The sequence below is a fragment of the Onychostoma macrolepis genome, chromosome 01 (genome assembly GCF_012432095.1).
Source record: "Onychostoma macrolepis isolate SWU-2019 chromosome 01, ASM1243209v1, whole genome shotgun sequence".
NCBI lineage: Eukaryota > Metazoa > Chordata > Actinopteri > Cypriniformes > Cyprinidae > Onychostoma > Onychostoma macrolepis.
In genome coordinates this window covers 10278322-10303435 of record NC_081155.1, presented here as the reverse complement: position 1 = coordinate 10303435, position 25114 = coordinate 10278322, and the positions used below count along the sequence as shown (strand labels likewise).

The following is a 25114-nucleotide window of genomic DNA, read 5'->3' as shown; positions in this document are numbered from 1 at the left end:
GGCATGGGACTATTTGTTCCTCCATGGTGCTGTTTTAGTGAAATGTGAATTTGACGTCATGATTTGAAGGTGAACTCGGTGCTCACACCTCATGTTTGCGGCTAAATGCAAATTATCATAATTGACGGACAGCTATGCCCTGAAAAGACATCAGCACTCCGGCTGTTGATGTTAATAACGTGTTTTAATGTCGGTAATAATTTCACCACCATCAACGCATCTAATATTCTCTCTGAGTTTCCATGTTCCTTACGAAAATTAGCCATGGTTTTAACACGAATAAATACATTTACAGTGCTCTGCGCTAATACAATCTCCGCGCTGCAGTGCGTTGTATGGGAAGCCAAACAACCAAAAATTTGAATTTGAAAATCTGGAATCTGATGGTGCAAAAAAAAAAAAAAAAATCTAAATATTGAGAAAATCGCTTTTGTCCAAATGAAGTTCTTAGCATATATTACTAATCAAAAATTAAGTTTTGATTTATTTGGGGATTTACAAAATATCTTCATGGATGATCTTTACTTACAGTAATATCCTAATGATTTTTGGAATAAAAGAAAAATTGACAATTTTGACCCATACAATGTTGGCTATTGCTGCAAACATACCCTTGCTTTTTGTGGTCCAGGGAATTTTTTTATTTTATTTTATTTATTTTTTTGGTCTCTAAAGACCAGGGAACATCCAAGGTAATGTTCTTTAACTTTAACAGTGCAATTTTATATAATGGCTACGTTTGTCAGGCTTTTCTCTACGCTACATATTAAATAAATAAATAAATAAAATTTAATTAATTGATTTAAAAACAAACTCTTTTCAAAATTGTAAATTGTATGTAAATTCAATATGATGTATTTTGAATTTTGCACTGCATTTATTTTAGGGTTATTAACTTAATACTGATCTTCATTATGTTAACGTGCAGGGAAAATACGAACTTCTTATGTTCGCGCTGCGCTGTCAGTTCGGTGGCGCTAGCAAACACGTCCTCCTGCGCTGTAGAGTCGGTCGTGCCGCTCGGTCCATTGAGCCTATGACAGGACAGCGCGGCGCAAACTCTTTAATATCGCACTGTTTCTCCCACTTTTGGGTTGTTTGGCTTCCCATACATTGCGCAGTTTTGCCACACAGATTTTAATAGGTGCCCTACTAAAAAAAAAAAAAAAACAATAGAAGCCCATTAGAAACCATCACAAAAATTCCAGTGGTTTACATTAAAATACCATTATGAACCATTAGCTTTTTCCAGTAAAACCATTACAAAATTCCTTTTGTAGTGTGTTTTGGGCATTTTCAATAGGATTTAACATCCCACCAATAGAATCTATCACATACCAGTAGACACCACTATAGTTTCCATTAACACCAATACAATTCCCATCATAACCATTAAATCCATTACATTTTCTATTGTGTTTTGGGCAGGGTTCTATTGTTTTTTTCAGCAGGGTGGTTAGCTATAATAAATCAGGCGGCCGTGCCAAAGATGTAGGCTAGTAGGTAGTTGTGTGTGCAGGTACGAATTAAATTAATATTTATGAGATTTCAGGGGTAGGTTGCAGAATTTAAGCCTACACAAAAGAAATCTCTGTCTAGGCTCTGCCTCGGTATTGTTTGTGTCAAGCCATTCCTTAATCTGGCTGTTTGTTGAAGAGAAAGAGATCAAATGTAGTAGAAATAAACACTTTAAGAATACATAGTAGCGGAGGACTTTTATTATGTTTTTATGACTATTATTATGTTGTAATGTTTGGTAGACCAATCAGCGGAGAGGGGCGTTTCACTCCGCCCACTTGTAGAGATCGAATATTCAAGTAGTTTATCCCTTTTCTGTCCCTGAAAGTAAAAACGAAAAATGAAGCCGAATTCTTGATTTTTCGTTTTGTTTGAACAAATGAAAAACGAAAAAGGTGGCGTTTTTTTTCATTTTTCAGATTTCAATATTAAATAAAAAAACGAATTATCCGAAGGTACACGGACCAAAGAACTTACCTGACTGAAACATCCAAATCCAGAGAACATTATTTGTGTGTGTGTGTGTGTGTGTGTGGTTTATTCATAGCAGACATTTTTGCCTGATACAAATGATGAACATTAGCAGATGAACAGAAACAATATATTGTCAGCTTTATTTATTTTTTGAAAATTCACTTTTTATCTTAAAAAAATAAATAAATAAATAAACAGTGGCATAACACACAATGTATACATAGAGCAACAAAAAAAAAAAAACATGTGCCTTAACATGACAGTCTTAATGCGATTGCAAAATGGATTACAGGCAAGTGATTGACAGTTGCTCAATGTTATGCAAATAAAATAAGCAGTATATTTTGACATCTAAAATCTCTTTTTATAACGTCTATTCAATGAATTACTCGTCTACACATTATGACTTAGGATTTTAAACGTCAAGAGCTAATATTTGATATTTGATAGTACTTGATTATTTAATAAACTTGCATTTTACAGGCTTGTTGAATTAAATGTACTTGTCTTGAACTTGAGATCTGGGATTTTTGGTCTAGAGACTGATTCTCTGAAACTTATTAATTCATTTAGTCATTTATGCTGCCTTCACGTGCTATTGGAATTATTGTAAATACGAGTTTCCTAATCGGAAATTGGATAGCATGATGAATGTTTATATGATTGTCAACCAATGGGATGCTACATTTTATTCATTTCCGACAAGCTCGTAATCACGACTTCATAAGTGTGAAATAGGAAATTTCCGATAGCACGTGAAGGCAGCATAAGTCATTTAGCAGATGCTTTTATCCAAAGCGACTTACAAATTAGGACAACAGAAGCAATCAATTGTAGTATTAAAACAACTAAAACAGATCCAAAACTAAAAGCTAAAACTTTATAAATACTACACACACACAAAAGAAAATAAATTAAATAAAAATGACAAATGCATACAACAAAATTTAAAAACCTAACATTTAAATGAAAACAAAAGATAAAGCTAAAAACAATTCAAAATATTAAAGTACAAAAGGTATAAGAGTATAATAATGATTCTAACATAACATTAAGCCAAACACCAAAAAACAACTACATGTGTATGTACAACCACACACACATACATGTACATATATACACATTTATAAATATATATATATATATTATTTCACTTCCATTTAGTTTGTTGAAGTACAAAAATAACTCAAATGAAATAAAACTAAAACTTAATAGAAAACCTATACAGACACACACACACACACACACATATATATATATATATATATATATATATATATATATATATATACTAATAAAATGATAAACATTATTCCAACTTTAACTAAAATTAAAATATGAAACCAATACAAAATCAAACTACATTAGTTTATCAGTAATCCTAAAAAAAATAACACTGAGCCAAACACACATGGTAAAAAAAAAAAAAAACAACAACTTACTTACACATAGTAAGAAATGGTTATAAAAAAATGAAACAGAAGTGAAACAAGTAGTAGGAAAGAGGATAAATAAAAAGCAATACTTATATCCGATGGTCTTTACGCTCTTCGGTCTTCACACGATTGTAAAATGATGTAAAGATTAGACATTCGACAAGAGGCAAAGATGTTTAGTTCTGTTTGTGGTCAGTATCTGTCTTGCAGAATCACTGGCAATCACTCTCCTCTTCAACTTCACATGTATTGTTTCTGTTGACAGGCGTTGCTGTTCGACAACCTAAGAAAATTGTAAAAAGAGAGGAGAGTATTGGCTAATTATTTTTAAAATTAAAATCAGGCATTGAGTTATTTTGATATTTAGCACAATCTCTGTGTGTGTGTGTATAGCCTACATGTGCACATACTTTCTGAGGTCTTGACTCTCTTTCTGCACTGATGAACAGTGTCCAATCCAACTAAAAATAAGATCACTGCAATGACCAGACCACCGACAACATATTGTGAAGTGTGTGCAGACACTGAGGAAATGAGAGAGAAAACTGGCATAAAAATATCTGCAGATCGAATAGTACTATATTGAACTTTGCTTGGAAACTATTCAAAAGCATCATCTTATATAAATCGGTTGTTATCAAACCTTGTCCTGGAGTGACCCTGGCGGATGCCATTAAGGTTGAGAGTTTGAGGGCATCAGGACTTGTATCTCTGGAGGTTAGGCTTGCTGTGGTAGATGGAGATCCTGAATGTGCTGCTGGTGTAGTTGTGTGCGAATCCAGGGATGTTTGTGTTTCTTTGTATAGTTGTGTGGAAATAATGATGCTTTCATTTGAATCTATATATGTGGAAAGTAAAGAAAAATAATACCACCAAGAAAATAGGGAAATACATTGGAGACAAGTTGTCATTCTTACCTTTAGATACTGTCAGTCTGATTGTGTTATATGTGTCTGTAACAGCTCTCTTCACTCCACACCAGTAAATGCCAGAGTCTGACTCCTGTAGATCAGCGATGTTCACGGTGAAAGTGCCATTTACAAAATCCTCCAATCTGTATCTTCCACTAAGTGACTGATCAGATGAGACCAGAACACCAGTTTTATAAGTACATGGTTCTCTGCAGAAATACTTGGAGTTTTTTAATGCCCATTTATGGGAACATGTAATTATGACATCTTTTCCACCGTGTCCATGTATATTAATCTCTTTGGCCATAGCAATCACAAATCCTGTTTGATTAAAAAAAAAAAAAAAAGAAGAAGAAAGAAACAGATCTCAGTATGTCACTGAATTTAGATTAACATCACAGTGAGTGATGATTTAAATCAGGGTGTGCCAATGTAGAGATTGTCCCGTGAGAAACACTTTTTTTTTTTTTTTAAAGAAACAAAATTTGGAAACTTAATAGAAGGGAGCCTTGAAAAGAATTTACCCAAAAATGAAAATAGCTTTTACTCACCCTCATGTTGTCCCAAACCTGTATGCATCTCTTTGTTTTGTTTAACGCAAAATATATTTTGAAAAATGAAAAAGTCAGTGGGGTCTAATCTTGTTTTTGGAACACATTTTCAAAATATTTCTTGTATTGAGCAGGAAAAACAAAATTATACACATCTGAGAAACATGAGGGTCAGCGAATGAAGACTATTTTAATTTTTGTGTGAATTATCTTTTTAAAAAGAGGAGAGCCTCTCAAGCAAAATACATAGTTCCTCCCACTTGACAGCCATGAATATGGAGAGAACTGACCTGACAGAAATATCCAGAGCCAAACAACACAAAATAACTTCATTTTGAGCTGTAATTCTGTTGTGTGCGAGCTTTCTGCTTTAACCGAGTAGCCTTTAAGTCTCCAGATAATGGAGGGAATGGGGCATGTATGTGTTTTCACAGCCCTGAAATACCTCAGATGCTTGCAGGTGACCACTTCCTTTGTAATGCATTGGTTTGAGCCGTAATGTTTCTGTCTGTATGTACTGATATGTCAGCACACTGAATGCATCTGTAAACTTACAACATCCTGTAACTGACATTAGTGGTTCTAGTTCAAGACAGACAGTGGCCACTGGCCAGTGCGGACCTGATTTTGCCAACCCGGAAACACTTGTTGTTTGGTGAAAAGAGGTATATTTTGAGATATGCCATCTGTATAAAAGCTTAATTATTGTATACTGCAATTATTATTATTCTGGTAGAGGTAAAATGATTTCAATATAAAATTACACATAGGAGCTTTTAAGATGGCATTGAGAAATACACAACACAATACTAACTGGTTAATGCATGTATTATAAAATAATTATTTAGAAAAACACACATAGAGACTATGGTTATGAAGTTTTATTGGCATAATGGTAAGGTTTACATATTGAACTGATATCTATGAGTTGTATGTTGTCCAAGACACAACCAAACAGCCATGCAAAATATGATTATACAAAATAAACTCAGTACAGGAGCAGGAATTGTCAGCAAGTGGAACAACAAATATCTAGCAAAACAAACAAAATCAGACACAGCGCCCCTTGTGGTCATACAGTGCAAAATACTTGTCACCAATACACGTGTATTCATAAATTGATTTTTTTTCTTCATAAACATTTTAATATTTGAGCTTCTAGAATGCCTTTACTGGACATGTGTTTTTGATCTTATAACCATCAGATTTATACTGGTTCTCAGAATTTCTTTCTTGACACTAGGATCAGAGATTTCCATAGAGTGCATGTAAATTCTCGTAGACTGAATATACTTGTTTCTTTTGCTCTTGTCTGGTTGTAGTCCTGTTGATAGGTTTCATCTGTGTACTGTTTGTTTTAGGAGCTTCATTCTCATATACACGGTCGTTCTGCATCAAGAAAACACAAGTGCACTTGGTCATTGCAAAATAATACACTGTAAAACCCAACAGTTAGGGTAACTCAAACCGTTTGAGTAAACCGATTGCCTTAAAAACCTGACAAGTTAGGTTAACTCAAACCGTTTGAGGAAACTTATTGTCTTAAAATATTTAAGTTTTTTAAAACTAATAGTTATGAGTACTCTGAACTTATTTCAGTTGAGTTCACTAAATAAGATATATGCCCAAGTCACGGTAACTCAAACCGTTTGAGTAAACCAATTGCCTTAAAAACCCAAGTTAGGATAACTTAAACCATTTGATGAAACTTATTGTCTTAAAATATTTAAGTTTTTAAAACTAATAGTTATGAGTACTCTGAACTTATTTCAGTTGAGTTCACTAAATAAGATATACATTGCAGTTAAGTAATTAAGTGATTAATTAAGTGCTGATTGAGCATTAGTGATGAACACCTGCTGTTAACAAACAGAATCACTGACAGAAAGAGAAACACAAGAACAACAACTGACTTTAGACACATGCTTAGATGAAATCAACTGAAATAAAATACATTAAATCTCAAGATCTGATTAAACAACCCCACAAACAGCATCACCAGCTCCACTTATTAATAACCAGACTGACTTTATTTCTGTCAGACATCTACAGAAGATCTTATTGAGAATTAACTAAGGTTTAGATGTTGATTTGTTTCAGTTGAAGTAACCATGTTAGAGATCAGTGTCTGCTTTAGTTGGGCTCTTGACCCTTGACTTCTGTGTTAGTAGTTTTGTTTCCTCTTTTTCTCTGGCTGTTGTAACCATGTGTTCTTCGAACATGTTTGTTATAGCTCAAACTATAGAGGTAATGATCAGTAGTTGGTTGTTATATATTTATAATGACAATCATCTATTAGTGAGCTGATCTCATAGAGATTGAACATAGACTCATTGTGTCTAATTTCTGATTGAATGAACATATTGATTACAGTTAAAGTGATTCTGAGAGCCACTGTTTCTGTGATAGTCAGTTAATAGAAAGGACTTTCTAAAAAGTTTTTTTGTCCACAAAAAGTTTTAATCCATGGTAGAAATTAGACTCACACAGACATCAACAATCAGCTTGTGAACCTCAACAATGGTGACCATTAAAAAAAATATAAAAAATAAAAATCATGCAGCAATGCATGCTGGGAGCCATGGATGAGTTTTGTACTATGCTAGTACCCAGCATGCATTGCAAAATTATTATTATATTTTTTTAATTGACTATCCCAGAACCAGTGGTTCTTAGAATCACTTTTACTATAATCAATACATTAATTTAACCAGAGGTTAGACACACAATGAGTTGTGTTTATTCTCAATGAGATCAGCTCAGTAATAGATGATTGTCATTATAAATATATAACAACCAACTACTGATCACTTCCTCTGGGCTTTTGAGTTGTAACAAATATGTTTGAAGAACACATGGTTACAACAACCAGAGAAAAAGAGAAAACAAAAAAAAAATACTAACACAGAAGTCAAGGGTCAAGAGCCCAACTAAAGCAGACACTGATCTCTAACATGGTTACTTCAAATGAAACAAATCATCATCTAAACCTTAGTTAATTCTCAATAAGATCTTCTGTAGATGTCTGACAGAAATAAAGTCAGTCTGGTTATTAATAAGTGGAGCTGGTGATGCTGTTTGTGGGGTTGTTTAATCAGATCTTGAGATTTAATGCATTTTATTTCAGTTGATTTCATCTAAGCATGTGTCTAAAGTCAGTTGTTGTTCTTGAGTTCCTCTTTCTGTCAGTGATTCTGTTTGTTAACAGCAGGTGTTCATCACTAATGCTCAATCAGCACTTAATTAATCACTTAATTACTTAACTGCAATGTATATCTTATTTTAGTGAACTCAACTGAAATAAGTTCAGAGTACTCATCACTATTAGTTTTAAAAAACTTAAATGTTTTAAGGCAATCAGTTTCCTCAAACGTTTGAGTTACCCTAACTTGTTGGGTTTTACAGTGTATGAGGCTGGGTGTTTTTGATCCTTATATTAGTTCAGTGAGTGATGTGCACAGTCTTTGGCATCACTCACCTCTTCAGCTTTGCTTTCATTGGGCAGCGTGAAGCCTGTCAACAAGCATATGGAAATATTAATGCACAGAACCAGGGGAAACATAATGGCTCTATTGAATTGTATTTAAATTAAATTGGTTTTAAAATGTTGATATTAGACAGGGTTTGTTTATGTATGTGCACATACCTTCTGATATCTTGAGTTTTTTCCTGTACTGATGAACGGTGACCAATCCAACTGCAAATATGATCATGCCCAGACCAGCGACAGCATATGATATATACACTGTAGTCTTCACAGATGCTGAGGAAGAGAGGGAATGAGATTATTGTATCATTAAAAGAGTAGTTAGTTTGTTTGGTCCTGACTGTACAGTCAGTCAGATACTGCTATCATCTGCATTGTTTCCCTTCAGTTAAAAATACATTGACTCAAGAAGAAAAAAAAAAAAAAAAAAAATGCAGGACTTTTAAATAGTACTAAACATCTAGAGCTATATATTTACTTAAAATTGGACAAGTATGTTTAAAATACACTTGTGAGTAAGGTGTTTTAGGGAGTTCCTTTATGGTGATGAGAAAATAAATAAAATAAGACAATATAATAAGAAGCTAATTACTTTGTTACCTGTTGCTGAGAGAGAGTGTGGTGTCATCAGGGCTGGAATCTCTGGAGGTTTTGCTTGCGGTGACGGATGGTGATTCTGAATGTGCTGCTGGTGTAGTTGTGAGTGAATCCGTGGACGTTTGTATGTCTTTGTAAGGTTGTGTGGATGTAGTGATGCTTTTGCTTGGATCTGTGTGTGGGGAAAATAATAATAATAAAGCATTAACACTGGGAAAAGTAGAGAGATGCTGCAAAGAATGTATGTTATTCTTACGTTTAGATACTGTCAGTTTGACTTCCTTATATGAGTCTTTAATAGATCTGTCCACTGCACACCAGTAAATCCCAGATTCTGACTCCTGTAGATCAGCGATGTTCACAGTGAAGGTTCCATCTCTGTGTTCCTTCAGCGTGTATCTTCCTGTAGGTGACTGGTCAGATTTCACTAATATATCTCTGTATCCACATGGATCTCTGCAGAAATACTTTATATTGGTTGAAGCCCAGCCATGGGAACATGTAATTGTGGCACCTTTTCCAGTGTATCCATGTATATCAGTTCCATCTGTGGCTAAATTCCTAAACCCTGATTGATGAAATAAAGATGAGTTATTAGTTTTTTTTGGTTGTTTTTTATTTGGGTGTGTGAAATTGTCTAAAATAATCTCTTTCTAGAATCTTCCATAGGCAAGGCAAGGCAAGTTTATTTATATAGCACATTTCATACACAGTGGTAATTCAAAGTGCTTTACATCAAGGGAAGTGAAATAGTCATTAAAACAATAATAATCACAACAATGAAAACAAAGTGATTTAAAAATTGATTTTAAACGAATTTAAAACATTTAAGAATAGAAAGTGATAATGCAATCAGTTCGGACGTAGCACAGTGCTCATTCAACAAATGCACAGCTAAACAGATGAGTTTTGAGCCTGGATTTAAATGTGGCTAATGTTTTAGCACATCTGATCTCTTCTGGAAGCTGGTTCCAACTGCGGGCGGCATAATAGCTAAAAGCAGACTCCCCTTGTTTTGTGTGAACCCTTGGTATTTCTAACTGACTCGATCCTAATGATCTGAGTGGTCTGTTAGGTTTATATTCAGTGAGCATATCTCCAATGTATTTAGGTCCCAGGCCATTTAGAGATTTATAAACGAGTAAAAGTACTTTAAAATCAATCCTAAAAGGATGCTCTTTTGAACGTCCAAAATCATGTTGGAGAATGTGATCATCAGGCTTTGTTCATGTCTGCTTCTGTGTTTTTGTCACTGCAAAAAGCGGTGTGGTTATGTTGCTCATTTATTTTTTTCTCCTCTGCAGCATCTTGTTGAGTAGCCCCACCCCACAGTGAAATCTCACTAGTCATGCTTCACATAGTTATATATGTGACCCTGAACCACCAGTCATAAAGGTCTTTTTTTTTTTTTTAAATATGACAATATTTGGACGAGATAAAACTATTTGAAAATCTGGAATCTGTGGGTGCAAAAAAATCAAAATATTTTGAAAATCACCTTTAAAGTTGTCCAAATGAAGTTCTTAGCAATGCATATTACTAATCTAAAAACTTGCTGAAGTAACCAAAATTGCCAGTAAGTTACTGTAAATTTTACAGCAATTTTTTGCAGTGCAATTTTGGTTGCCAGTAAGACTGTAAATTTACAAGAGTACTGTAAATTGATAATTACAATTGTACTGTAAAAATACAGCAAACTCTTGCATGCTGTAAAATTGTTATGATGGTGTGTAAACATTTGGTAAACTTATTTCATTTGATTTTACTAAGAAGGAACATTTCTTAATATAAAACTGCAAACACTCAATTTGCAATAGTAAAGTTACTAAAAACATGACCTTAACTCGAATCGTTGCAGTTTATCATCAGCTATAGCACACATGCATGTGGTTAAGCACTTAACAAACAGATTATCACTGCATCAGCAACTTTACAGTTTCTGTCTTTAAATAAAGCAGCAGAACATCAGTGTTTGTGGCTCATCATTGACTGAAGCACAGGCTCTACTCTCCACCGCAATGGTGATCCACAAAACTAAATTAAACTAACAGATCTCTCTTGTGCAAAATAATACAGTTCAGTTAAATATTTACTCTCCTTATAGATAACACCTGCTGTTAACAAGCAGAATCACTGAATGCAGGAGAAACAAGAACTACAACTGACTTCAGCCACAGCCTTAGATGAACTCTGAAATACAAGACATCATTAAATCTCTCAAGATCTGATTAAACAACTCCACAAACAGCATTACCAGCTTCTATAAAAATAATTTGAGAATTAACAGAAGTTTAGTTGTTTTATTGAAAACGTTTAGTTTGACCTCACCATTGTGGCGGTCAGGGTTTGCTTTAGTTGGGCTCTTGACCATCAAATTTTCATCTTAGTTTTTTTTCTGGCTGCTGTAACTGTGTTTGTAAAGCACGTTTGTTATAGTATGAAAAGCCAGGAAAATGTTTGATTATGTGCTTGTGATTGACTATTGATAATGATGTAATCGTTATCTAGTGGCGTGATTCACTGATCTCATTCAGAGGTTGATCTATAAAGACATGGTGTTGATTTTTTTATTTGTTAGTTTGGTGTTGTTTACAGCTGCTATATGACCCTGAATGAGATGACAAACTGCTACTGAAAAATTTTAAAAATGTCTTTATTTTTAAAAACTTTTAGTACTACGGCAGCAATTAGACACACACAGACATCAAGAATCAGTGTATGAATTTCAACAATGGTGACAATCAAAAGCTTAATGCTGCAATTCATGCTGGGTACCAGCACAGTACAAAACTCACCCATGAATCCCAGCATGCATTGCGGCATGAATAAATTATGCTGCTGAATTGTCCACTTATTGTCTTTAAATCTTACTATGTGCTATTAATTTTTATTTTTTTTGTGTTGAGTTTTAGTAGCATGTTTTGTGATGTTCAGAGTTGATCTGTTTATTTATTTTGTTAATTGTCACCATTGTTGAGATTCATACGCTGATTCTTGATGTCTGTGTGTGTCTAATTGTTGCCGTAGTATTATACGTTTTGTGCATAAGACATTTTAACATTTTTCAGTAGCAGTTTGTCATGTCATTCAGGATCATATAGCGATTGTAAACAACACCAAACTAACAAATAAAAAAAATCCACACCATGTCTTTAAAGATCAACCTCTGAATGAGATCAGTGAATCAGGCCACTAGATAATGACTATATCATTATCAATAGTCAATCACAAGCACATAATCAAACATTTTCCTGGTTTTTCATACTATAACAAATGTGCTTTACAAACACAGTTACAACAGCCAGAAAAAAAAACTAAAATGAAAATTTGATGGTCAATAGCCCAACTAAAGCAAACCCTGACCGCCACAATGGTGAGGTCAAACTAAACGTTTTCAATAAAACAACTAAACTTCTGTTAATTCTCAAATTATTTTTATAGAAGCTGGTAATGCTGTTTGTGGAGTTGTTTAATCAGATCTTGAGAGATTTAATGATGTCTTGTATTTCAGAGTTCATCTAAGGCTGTGGCTGAAGTCAGTTGTAGTTCTTGTTTTTCTTTCATTCAGTGATTCTGCTTGTTAACAGCAGGTGTTATCTATAAGGAGAGTAAATATTTAACTGAACTGTATTATTTTGCACAGGAGAGATCTGTTAGTTTAATTTAGTTTTGTGGGTCACCATTGTGGTGGAGAGTAGAGCCTGTGCTTCAGTCAATGATGAGCCACAAACACTGATGTTTTGTTGCTTTATTTAAAGACAGTAACTCTAGAGTTGCTGATACAGTGGTGATCTCTTTGTTAAGTGCTTTACCACATGCATGTGTGCTATAGCTGATATAACTGCAACGATTTGAGTTAAAGTCATGTTGTTAGTAACTTTACTGTTACAAATTAAGTGTTTGCAGTTTTATATTAAGAAATGGTCCTTTTTAGTAGAATCAAATGAAATAAGTTTACCAAATGTTTACACCATCACAACAATTTTACAGCATGCAATAGTTTGCTGTATTTTTACAGTACAATTGTAATGATTTATTTACAGTACTCTTGTAAATTTACAGTCTTACTGGCAACCAAAATTGCCAGTAAGTTACTGTAAATTTTACAGCAATTTTTTGCAGTGCACTTCCTCTGTTTGTCTCGCTTGTTGCACATCTAGCTGTTAGCCCTGAACACAGGGATCAGTTTTGTTGGTGTTAGTTCAGAACTGGTTCTCAAATGCTTGTGCCAGATCAGAATTTTAAGCTGGGGCATTCATACTGATGTACCACAACAACTTTTACATGCACTTCAAAAATGATTTAATTCAAACTAAACTAGTTTTTTTTTTTTTTGGATGAACAGACCAGTATTGTGATTCGTCCAGTGTGTATACATCTACTAAATATGTGCAACTAGAGAGACTAGACACAACTAGAGAAGGCCTTTAACATTGTGCACTTGCTCCGAAAGACAAAGGTACTTCACACAAAGTATTCAAACCTAGAACTGTGCATGTACTGGTTTGATCACACTGTATAATGAAAGTCAAAGTATGAAACTGACCTGACAGAAAGATCCAGATCCACAGCATGTGGAAGCTCTTCATCTTCAATAACACTCTTGCCAGTTTAATACTTTGAAATTCAGATGCTATCACTCAAATACTAAAAATGTAAGCGTTGTTTGAATGCAAAGGAAGTCAGAGTTGCTAAATGCATGTGATGATGGCATTAAACTAATCACCCCATCTTTACTATACTGTTGATGACTTCCTGCTGTTTTAACACTTAATATGTGTGCACGCTAGCCATTTCACACTGCTCTGAGATAAGTGTTGGTGCTAACGTTCATGACTGGAGTGAGTCTTTGGACATTAAGCAATAATGTGTGAAATGCCTGCATAGTGTAACAGTGTACATACTAAATAAAAACCTTGCTGCTCAAATAATGAGGCATTAAACAGTCTGACAGTCCACAAATATATTTATTTACACAATAACCCCCCCCCCAGAAAAAAAACACATTCAGTTATGAGATCTTGGTAACACTTTATTTTAGGGTTTCTTAACTAGTTGCTTGTTAGCATGCATATTACTAGAATATTAGCCAATTATTAGTACTAATTAAGCACATATTAATGCCTTATTCTACATCCCTAATCCTACCCAATACCTAAACTTAACAACTACCTTACTAACTATTAATAAGCAGCAAATTAGAAATTTATTGAGGGAAAAGTCGTAGTTAATAGTGAATGAGTGTTCCCTATTGTAAAGTGTTACTGAGATTTTTACTTACACCAAACATGCAGTTTGTAGTCGACAACATTTTTTGAAGCATGCACAGTAAAATCCCCAGTGTTAAATCAACACTGCTCAGAGTGTATTTGGTCCCACTCCAAATAGTGTTAAAGTAACACTGAAGCAGAGTTAAAGCTAATGAGATAATTATGTGATTAATTAAGTGCTGATTGAGCATTAGTGATGAACACCTGCTGTTAACAAGCAGAATCACTGAAAGAAAATAGAAACACAAGAACTACAACTCACTTCAGCCACAGCCTTTGATAAAATCAACTGAAATAAAAGACATTAAATCTCTGAAGGTCTCAGCAGAGGATTAAACAACTCCACAAACAGCATCACCAGCTCCACTTATTATTGACTTTATTTCTGTCAGATGACTACAGAAGCTCTTATTGAAAATCATCAGAGGTTTAAACATTGATGCTTCATTGGTCAAAAACAATGCCACCATCATGGAGATGAGTGTTTACTTTGGTTAGGCTCTTGCCACTTGACTTGCTGTGTTAGTTTTTTCTTTGCAACAATGCATATGTTGTTGTAAAGGAGAAAGATTAGTGCTTTACATTGAGCACATAGTAGATGCTTCTGTGTGATGAGACAATCATTGTTAACTGGCCAGACTTTATGCTTTGTTTTTTGGATTTTTGCAACTAACTTGCTGATGTTACAGTATGAGAAAACATTGCAGCCAACAGTTATCGTGAACGCTTTTAAAACCATCTGCATAACATTTTTGAACAACTGTATCGTATAGACAAACACAGACATCAAGAACCAGCATATGAAGCTCAACAATGGTGACAATCAACAAAATTCTTCAAGCTGCAATGCATGCTGGGTAACACCATAGTAAAAACTCCCACCATGCACTGCAGTATAAATATTTATTGTCACCACTGTTGAGGATCATATGATAAGTCTTCATGTCTAAAAGCTTGACCTGAAACTTCTCAACTTTTTGAAATGTTACGGTCCTATATGTTTAATACTGAGCTCAAAATTATTGTAGAAATATGATAATTATATATCCAGCAACACATGATATTATTTATATATAAGCTTACATATTTTCTTGGCTGCTTTTTAGTTGATGAATTTTAGTCAATAAAAGAGCAAGCAAGAGAAACCACTTTGTGTTGGTTAGTCATGTCTTTGATAAGCAGAAAGTGTAATCTGCTACATCAAGCTTCTGTTTCAGCAATGTTCAAGTGTTTGCAGTGAAACACTATTGCGATTAACTAGAAGCAAAATTATTTAAAAGTTCTACAAGGGTCAAGAGCCCAACTACAGCAAACACCAACCTCCATGATGGTGGCATCATTTTTTGACCAATAAAACATCAACATCTAAACCTTAGTTAATTCTCAATAAGAACTTCTGTAGATGTCTGACAGAAATAAAGTGAGTCTCGTTATTAATGAGTGAAGCTGGTGATGCTGTTTGTGGAGTTGTTTAATCATCCTCTGCTGAGATCTTCAGAGATTGAATGTCTTTTATTTCAGTTGATTTTATCAAAGGCTGTGGCTGAAGTCAGTTGTTGTTCTTGTGTTTCTATTTTCTTCAGTGATTCTGCTTGTTAACAACAGCTGTTCATCACTAATGCTCAATCATCATTTAATTAATCACTTAATTATCTCATTAGCTTTAACTCTGCTTCAGTGTTACTTTAACACTATTTGGAGTGGGACCAAATACACTCTGAGCAGTGTTGATTTAACACTGGGGATTTTACTGTGTGTAAGCGTATTTTTTTGTAAAATGCACAGTGTTATAGATTACTGTGTCTTCTGACCATATAACAGTACTTGATCCACAACCTTGAGCATGCATGCTAATGGCTGCATGTATAAATGACTGTTATACAAGTGCTGGGGTTCGTGTGTGTATTAATCTGCAGCTGGGTCTCTGTAAACTCCTTGTAATAACCAGCAGTCCGTCGAGTCAGTCATGATTTATCATAATGTGAATATTCATAATGTGAACAAAAGACAAAAAAAAAAAAAAAAAAACGGACTAATTTTCTGTATTTTAGATATAATCACAAGTCAATTCACTAAGTAACAACATTTATGTCCATAAATAATGTGCTACACAAATAGTCCACTAGAGGACAGTATCAAAGGAGATGTACACAGTTATTGCTAAACATACACTGTAAAAAAAAATCTTAATTTTATGTAAAATAACTGTGATTTTTTTTCAGGTTTTCTTTTATTTTGAATTGCAGTCAAAAATCTGTAAAATTATCTCTGAATTAACTACTTGGCTGTTATTTTAAGGATTATGACATTAATGACAAATTACAATAATTCACATTTTTAATACAGAAGAACTACTGTAGTTTTATACAGTACATTTTCTGTTTTCTTAAATCACAAACAAATGTATGTAAAATTACAAAAATAATCTGTAATTAATACATTAACAAAACCGTTAGATGATAAAATGGTCAAATGACTAGAAGCACAGGGTGCCAAACAAAAACCATAAAATTGAAGTAAAATCTCCTTATTTAAACAAGCTGACAACACTGTTAATTTACAGGCATTTCCTAAATTATTAAAATCAAACAGCTTCACTGTAAATTAACTAATAATTAATTCATTAAAGTCACATGACTGGCAGCAACAGAACATGAAACACTAACAGATCTCTCTATCGCAGCATCTTCAATATTACAAACCAGTCTGACTTTGTTAATTCTCAATAAGAAGTTTTGTATGAAAGAAATAGAGGTTTAAGATGTCAATGTTTTATTGAAAATAAAAATGTTTGAAGTCACCATTGTGGAGATATGCGTTTGCTTTAGTTGGGCTTCTGACTCTTCACTTTATAACATCTGGCTTCTGAAACTTTGTTTTTCTAAAGCCCATTTGTTATAGCAAAAATTGAGAGCAATAAATCTGGTTATTTATTGATGATGAGCTAGTCATCATATAGTAGCCTGATCACATCATGAGTATTGTCTCTGTGTATGTTAGCTTTTAATGTTTTTTTTTGTTTTTAATACAGCAGTCTCGTGATGTTATGACAATCAGAGATTCAGTTTTTCTGTCATTATATAGAAAGTGTCTTGAATGGAGGCTTTTTGATTCACAGAAACATCAAGAATCAGCACAATAATCTCAACAATGGTGTCAATCAGTGTTTTGTGATGATCAGAGCTGATCTGAATATTTTGTAGATTGTTACCATTGTTGAGGTTCATATGCAGATTCTTGATGTCTGTGACCCTACATGCTCTTATCTAAATCATTTTTTCAACATGTCTTACAAACCTTCAACATATAAATTTTAAAAGCATAAGACACAAACATTTTTAACTATAGTGCCGTTTAAACACAAAGAGAGACATCAAGAATCGGTGTATGAATCTCAACAATGGTGACAATCAAAAGCTTCATGTTGCAATGCATGCTGGGTACCTAGTCTCTGTGCAGTGAGTGCACTTTGACCTCACATTAGTATGAGCACACAGTGAGGACGCTGTGAGGTTACACTTTTAGCTCACTGTTACCTCACATTGTGACCTCATCACGAGTATCCTGTGAACTCATGGTGACATCACTGTGAGATCAAATTGTTGACTGGGGAGTTTGAGTGCTGGGGGTGGGTCTCCGTTTACAATGTGGTAAATAGTATGTAGCAGTGACACTTAAACTTAAACATAATATATTTTACCTGCCCATGTTATGTTATTTTTTAGTGTATTTTTTATTTTAATTCCTATGAATATTTTTTCCTTTTATCCAACATTCTATTTTTTCACAGCGCGGGGCCCGGTGTGACCGCACCAGTTGCACCGCCCAAAGGACAGTTTGACACCACTGGTCTATATTATTGCAATTGATCTCTCTTTTTTTCTTCAATCAGTGCAAATAAATGCAAGTATTTATGCATCAGATGGAGAGATTGAAATGTTCATCAAAAGATGGCTGCTGCTCACTTTGGACAGAGATGGGGGAAGAAAAGAGCGGGCCTGAATGCAAACAAATTCTTCCAAAGGTACTGTATGTTCCAAATGTTAACATTTACCAGAGTTACCATTTGTGTTATCAGTCTGAGATTGTCTGAATAACCATACGTGTCATTGTCTTTTTCCCTTTTTGTCTCTCTTTCTGTCAATCTGTACCTCTTTTAGGGTACATTTAATACACATATTTTAGAAGTTGTGTTCTGTATGAGTAAGTGTACGTATATATATTTTTTAATTTAGCGAACAAGACTAGTACCGGCTAGGTGTCAGCATGATTGTGACCCAGTGCCAGCTCAGTTTCAGTACCCAGTGTCGGACCAGTGTACCATTTTGGTTGGCATGATTGTGGCCCAATTGTGGTGTCGGCTCAGTTTCAATACTCACACTCGGGCCAGTACTGGTGATCTTTTAAAATGTCATGTAAATGTCAAAAGATAAAGGTGATTTGCAAATAGTATTTAAACCTAGAACTGTGCATGTAAGTGTACTGGTTTGATCACACTGTAAAAACAAGACAAAGCTTTTAACAAAAACTGACCTGACAGAAAGATTCAGATCCACAGAACATGGAAGGTCTTTATTTTCATCAATACTCTTTCAAGTCTCCAGTCCATTTAATACTTTGAAGTTCAGCTGATTCTGTATTCGTTATTGGTCAAATACTGTTTAAAAACTCAAGACTTGTTTTAACAAAGGAAGTTGGAGTTGCTAAACGTGTACAATAGTGGCGTCAAACTAATCTCACCCATCTTTAGTTTAGTGATGACTTCCTCTTTAGCACTTAATGTGTATGCTTGCTAACCATTTCACACAGATCTGAGATCAGTACTCATGTAATGAGTACATTATAACCTCTCCATGAAGTACCCCCAGCACTGCACATTTTGTATGTCTCCCTATATCTGACACACTTACTTCAGGTCTTGCAGTCTCCACTTATGAGATGATTAGTTGAATCAGGTGTGATAGATGAGGGAGACATACAAAACGTGCATGGCTAGGGGTACTCCAGGACAGGTTTGAGAACCACCGTTCTAAGTATAAGCCTTACTGCTGTACTAAGACACTGAGACATTCAACAATTTGACAACCTAGAATGTACTGATTTACACAAGGACAAAACAACGTTCAAGGGACCTTAACAACTTACACCAAACACACAGTCCACAACACTGACTGAAGCAAGTAGAAAAGGTGTCTCAAGTGTGTAGTTCAGGTGTCTTCTAACCCAATAAATGTCCACAACCTTTAGCATGAATTCTACTGGCTGCATATGTAACTGATATATCAACACTGGGTTTTGGAGCTCATTTGGTGCAGCTGGGCTTCAGTTACATGAAGAGAGTGGAGTATAGTGGAGGATCTTGGATCTGATTGGATGCTGTACTTTTATTGACAGTAGAATAAATGGTTATGTTTGTGTGAGTTTCAGTCTGCTGTTGAGTCTCCGTGGTCTCCTCATAATCACCAACAGCCTGTGGATTCAGTAATAAAGTATTATAACATGAATACTGGAACTAACTATGTTTGTATTACAAAATTACAACTGTATTGGGACAATGAATTAATAAATTCAGTTTTTGTTAACTATATGTTATGTAGACTTTGTTGACAGTAAAGTACAAAGTGCTGGGATTTTGTGTTCTTAAGTTGTGGTGACATTAGTGATATTTTGGTGAAATTTCATAGGGCAGAAAACGTCCATTGTCAATAACATGCTGTATGAAGCGCTGCTCACACAAAAATCACTTTCAAACTAAGCAACTTTTTTTTTTTTGGTCAGTGAGGCGATTTCACCTTGAACATGAGTGAAATCTGTGTGGGGCACTTTCCGGCCCTTAGCAAAACTCTTGATCTCACATATTTCTACTGAAATTATTGTACAACCCGAATTCCGGAAATGTTGGGACATTTTTTAAACTTGAATAAAATGAAAACTAAAAGAATTTCAAATCACATGAGCCAATATTTTATTCACAATAGAACATAGATAACATAACAAATGTTTAAACTGATCAATTTAAAAATTGTATGCACAAAATGAGCTCAATTCAAATTTGATGCCTGCTACAGGTCTCAAAATAGTTGGGACGGGGACATGTTTACCATGGTCTAGCATCTCCTCTTCTTTTCAAAACAGTTTGAAGACGTCTGGGCATCGAGGTTATGAGTGTCTGGAGTTTTGGTGTTGGAATTTGGTCCCATTCTTGCCTGATATAGGTTTTCAGCTGCTGAAGAGTTAGTGGTTGTCTTTGACGTATTTGTCGTTTAATGATGCACCAAATGTTCTCTATAGGTGAAAGATCTGGACTGCAGACAGGTCAATTCAGTACCCGGACTCTTCTACTACACAGCAAAAAATCCAGAGTGAAATTAACTCTCCTGGGAGTACATGTGAGACCACACTCAAGAGTTTAAAAGTGTTAAAATAACAGTGTTAAATTAACACTGAAGCAGAGTTAAAGTTAATGAGATAATTAAGTGATTAATTAAGTGATGATTGACCATTATCGAAGACACCTGATGTTAACGAGCAGAATCACCAAAGGAGAAAATCTAAATTTTCATGTCACCATTATAGTGGTCAGCGTTTGCTTTAGTTGGGCTCTTGACCCTTACAGTTTCAAAGTTAGAATTTGTTTGGTTGTTGTAGTTGAGTTATATCAAGAAATGAAAAAAAAACTGTTCATGTGATGTTGGTTATGTTTTTACATAATCATTTAATCTGAATCACCAAACTCATTTAGAGCCTGAACCTAAAAAAGTCAGATTTACCTTGTTGATCTTAACAGCCTTGTGACTCTACAGTATCCAATTATTAAAAGGATTTCTTGAAAATTGTTCAGAAAATTAAAAAAAGAGAAATCTTTCTTCTAGGCACACACAGACATCAAGAATCAGCGTATGAACCTCAACAACGGTGACAAACAGCATATTCAGAAAAACGGATCAACTCTAAACATTAGAAAACAAGCTACTAAAAGTCACATAAAAAACAAAAATAAAATAGTAAGAATAAAGGAAATTACTAAGACAATTCAGCTCATAATTCATTCATGCCGCAATGCATCATGGGAGCCATCACTAAGACAATTCAGCTCGTAATTCATTCATGCCGCAATGCATCATGGGAGCCATGGATGTAGCAGTGCATTCTGGTGGCACCCAGAATGCACTGCTACATGCTTTTTTGATTGTCACCGTTGTTGAGATTCACAGGTTGATTCTTGATGTTTGTGTGTCTAAATAAGAGACTCTTTTCAAAGATTTTTGAACAAACACCTTTTTAAAAAATCCCTCTGATTGTATTGAACATGCTAGAAATCCTATGCTAATGAATCACAGGACTGCTATAGTCAGCAATGTAAATCTAACTCAGAGATTTAGAAAAAAATATGCAATTTTTTTTTTTTTTTTATTATTTTTTTTTTTTCTTGTTGCTTGTCTGTCTGTTGTAATTCAGTTACAACAACCAAATAAAATACAATATTGAAAAGATAAGGGTCAAGAGCCCAACTAAAGCAAACGCTGACCACTATAATGGTGACATAAAAATTTAGATTTTCTCCTTTGGTGATTCTGCTTGTTAACATCAGGTGTCTTCAATAATGGCCAATCATCACTACAATTAATCGCTTAATTATCTCATTACTTTAACTCTGCTTCAGTGTTCATTTAACAATCTTATTTTAACACTTTCACACTCTTGAGTGTGGTCTCACATGTACTCCCAGGAGAGTTAATTTCAATCTGGATTTTTTGCTGTGTACGAAGCCATGCTGTTGTAATAGCTGCAGTATGTGGTTTTGCATTGTCCTGCTGAAATACACAAGGCCTTCTCTGAAATAGACGATGTCTGGAGGGGAGCATATGCTGCTCTAAAACCTTTATATACCTTTCAGCATTCATAGTGCCTTCCAAAACAGGCAAGCTGACCATACTGTATGCACTTATGCACCCCCATACCATCAGAGATGCTGGCTTTTGAACTGAACACTGATGACACGCTGGAAGGTCTCCCTCCTCTTTAGCCTGGAGGACACGGCATCCGTGATTTCCAACAAGAATGTCAAATTTGGACTCCTCTGACCATAGAACACTTTTCCACTTAGAAACAGTCCATTTTAAATGAGCCTTGGCCCACAGGACATGACGGCGCTTCTGGACCATGTTCACATATGGCTTCTGTTTTGCATGATAGAACTTTAGTTGGCATCTGCAGATGGCTCATGTGATTTGAAAGTATTTTAGCTTTCATTTTATTCAAATTTTAAAAAAAAAACGTCCCAACATTTCTGTAACTTTGTTTTTCTAAAGCACATTTGTTACAGCAAAAGTTGCGAGCTAAGAATCTGATCAGGTAAACCTGGTTACTTATTGATGATGAGCTAGTCATCATATAGTAGCCTGATCACACCATGAGTATTGTCTCTGTGTATGTTAGCTTTTAACCTCTTAACTGTCACCGTCCACCCTGTGGGACGCCTACCTTTACTTCACTATTTTACAATTAAATCCTAATCTAATCATGACAAACTATATATCGTTGGAAAGGTCTAAGACTCCTAAATAGGTATTTTACCACTTTTTCTGTTAAAAAATTATGTAGGAAAAGTAATAGAATAATTTATGACCAGAGGTGTCAAATCCAGGGTCAGAAAGTAAAAGTCCTGCCATGTGTTTATTCCACCCATGAACTCAGCAGCTGATTTCACCAGAGGAGGAACCAAGTCATTCCTTTCAAGTCACAAGCAAGTTTCGAGTCAAATCCCAAGACCTCAACGAGTTGAGGTAATTAAGAGATAATTGAGAGACTAATTAAATGATGATTGTGCATTAGTGATGAACACCTGCTGTTATTGAGAATTACAGAGGATCAGATGTTGATGTTTTATTGGTTAAAATGATGCCACCATCATGGAGATCAGTGTTTGCTTTAGTTGGGCTCATGAGTTCATGGGTGGAATAAACACATGGCAGGACTTTTACTTTCTGACCCTGGATTTGACACCTCTGTTTATGACAAGAGTGCACCTGAAAAAAATCTACATCATGACATGAATTCTGACCTTCGTCACAGAAAGTCTTCTTAGTTGCCTTTTTCTCTATCACGAATTAGAAATCATAAGAAATTATTTATCAGTAGAAAACTTAAAATTTCAAAATTCATCCTTTGAAACCCATTTTAAAATCAGACATTGCATTACCATGTAAATGGTACATTAAAATCATGTTACAAAATATTTTCATTCATGAATTATAAAAAATTAAGTTTGGATAGTGCACTATAATGTCTCTGTTCAAAACTGTGGGTGACAGTTAAGGGGTTAATGATTTTTGTTTTTAAATATAGCAGTCTCGTGATGCTATGACAATAAGAGATTCAGTTTTTTTATCATTATATAGAAAGTGTCTTGAATGGAGGCTTTTTGATTCACAGAAACATCCAAGAATCAGCACAATAATCTCAACAATGGTGATAATCAATGTTTTGTGATGATCAGAGCTGATCTGAATATTTTGTAGATTGTTACCATTGTTGAGGTTCATATGCAGATTCTTGATGTTTCTGTGACCCTACATGGTCTTATCTAAATCATTTTTTCAAAATGTTTTACAAACCTTCAAAATATCAATTTTAAAAGCATGATAAAACAAATACTTTGAACTATGGTGTCATTTAAAGAACTTTAGTTGGCATCTGCAGATGGCTCATGTGATTTGAAAGTATTTTAGCTTAAATTTTATTTAAATAAAAAAAAAAACTTCCCAACATTTCCAGAAATCGGGTTGTATTTTGCCTATGAAATTCTGCAGAGCAGCAGCAGTAAATATGACCTTTTATGTTGTGTATCATCTGTAGTGGACCTTTAGCATTTGGAGATGTCCCACATCAGTTTTAGAATGGAATGCAGTGTCATTTCAGATATGAACTGTTGGTAAGACTTTAGAATAGGGAACACTTATTCACTATTAACTACGACTTTTCCCTCAATAAACTCCTAATTTGCTGCTTATTAATAGTTAGTAAGGTAGTTGTTAAGTTTAGGTATTGGGTAGGGTTAGGGATTTAGAATAAGGCCATGTAGAAAAAGGCATTAATATGTGCTTAATTACTACTAATAAATGGCTAATATTCTAGTAATATGCATGCTAATAAACAGCTAGTTAAGAGACCCTAAAATAAAGTGTTACCAAATAAAAAATTTTATCACTGTACACTTTTGAAAGAATCAAATAAGCCAAACACACTATTGTAAATTAATACTTTTAAAATATGTAAGAAGTGTTCTGTGTTTCTTACCTCTGTTGTATGTGTGGTGCCTTGGATTTCAGCATCAACTTCAATTGAAAATAGGAAAACACTTTATTAGATGTACTGTAGGCTATATTGCATTTAAAAAAATAAATAAATAAAAAATAGCTATTTACACTTACCATTGGAACTTGGTGAGTTTTTCTTTTGCTTATTCCATAAACAGACAACCGCTCCAAATCCAATAACCATCACAGTCAGACCGATGGCTGTGATCATCAAAGGGCCTAAAAATACAGATACAGAGAAACGTGACAGACTGTCTATGTTAGTCATGCACTGTAAAAAAAAAAAAAAAAACACTTAAAAAAACTGTGAAATGTTCAGGGTGCCACAGGGTGCCAAATGTTTACCATTAATGGAAATAATGGTTAAAGAACGTTGTTTATTAATTTTTTTAAATACGGTCAATGACTGGCAGAAACAGCTGTGTTTTTTAAAATTAAAACCAAGCAGAAGCCACTGCTGGCTGGTTGATTTTAAAGTGGGCAGAGCAAACGTGCAAGCGGTAATTCCATTCCCATGTATATATGTTGCATTGTATACATGTAGTACATGT

General features: G+C 34.5%; 1 protein-coding gene across 1 annotated transcript; it reads right to left on the bottom strand.

The window, feature by feature from the left end:
* Nucleotides 1–5910: 5910 nt before the first annotated feature.
* Nucleotides 5911–13597, bottom strand: LOC131548990 (CMRF35-like molecule 5). Its single transcript, XM_058790676.1, has 6 exons — nucleotides 13521–13597; nucleotides 9231–9542; nucleotides 8978–9146; nucleotides 8537–8653; nucleotides 8369–8403; nucleotides 5911–6279 (listed from the first exon to the last, which is right to left on the bottom strand). Exons 1-5 carry the CDS (start codon nucleotides 13561–13563, stop codon nucleotides 8385–8387), a joined length of 660 nt encoding a protein of 219 aa, XP_058646659.1. The 5' UTR covers nucleotides 13564–13597; the 3' UTR covers nucleotides 5911–6279; nucleotides 8369–8384.
* Between the last annotated feature and the right edge of the window lie 11517 nt (nucleotides 13598–25114).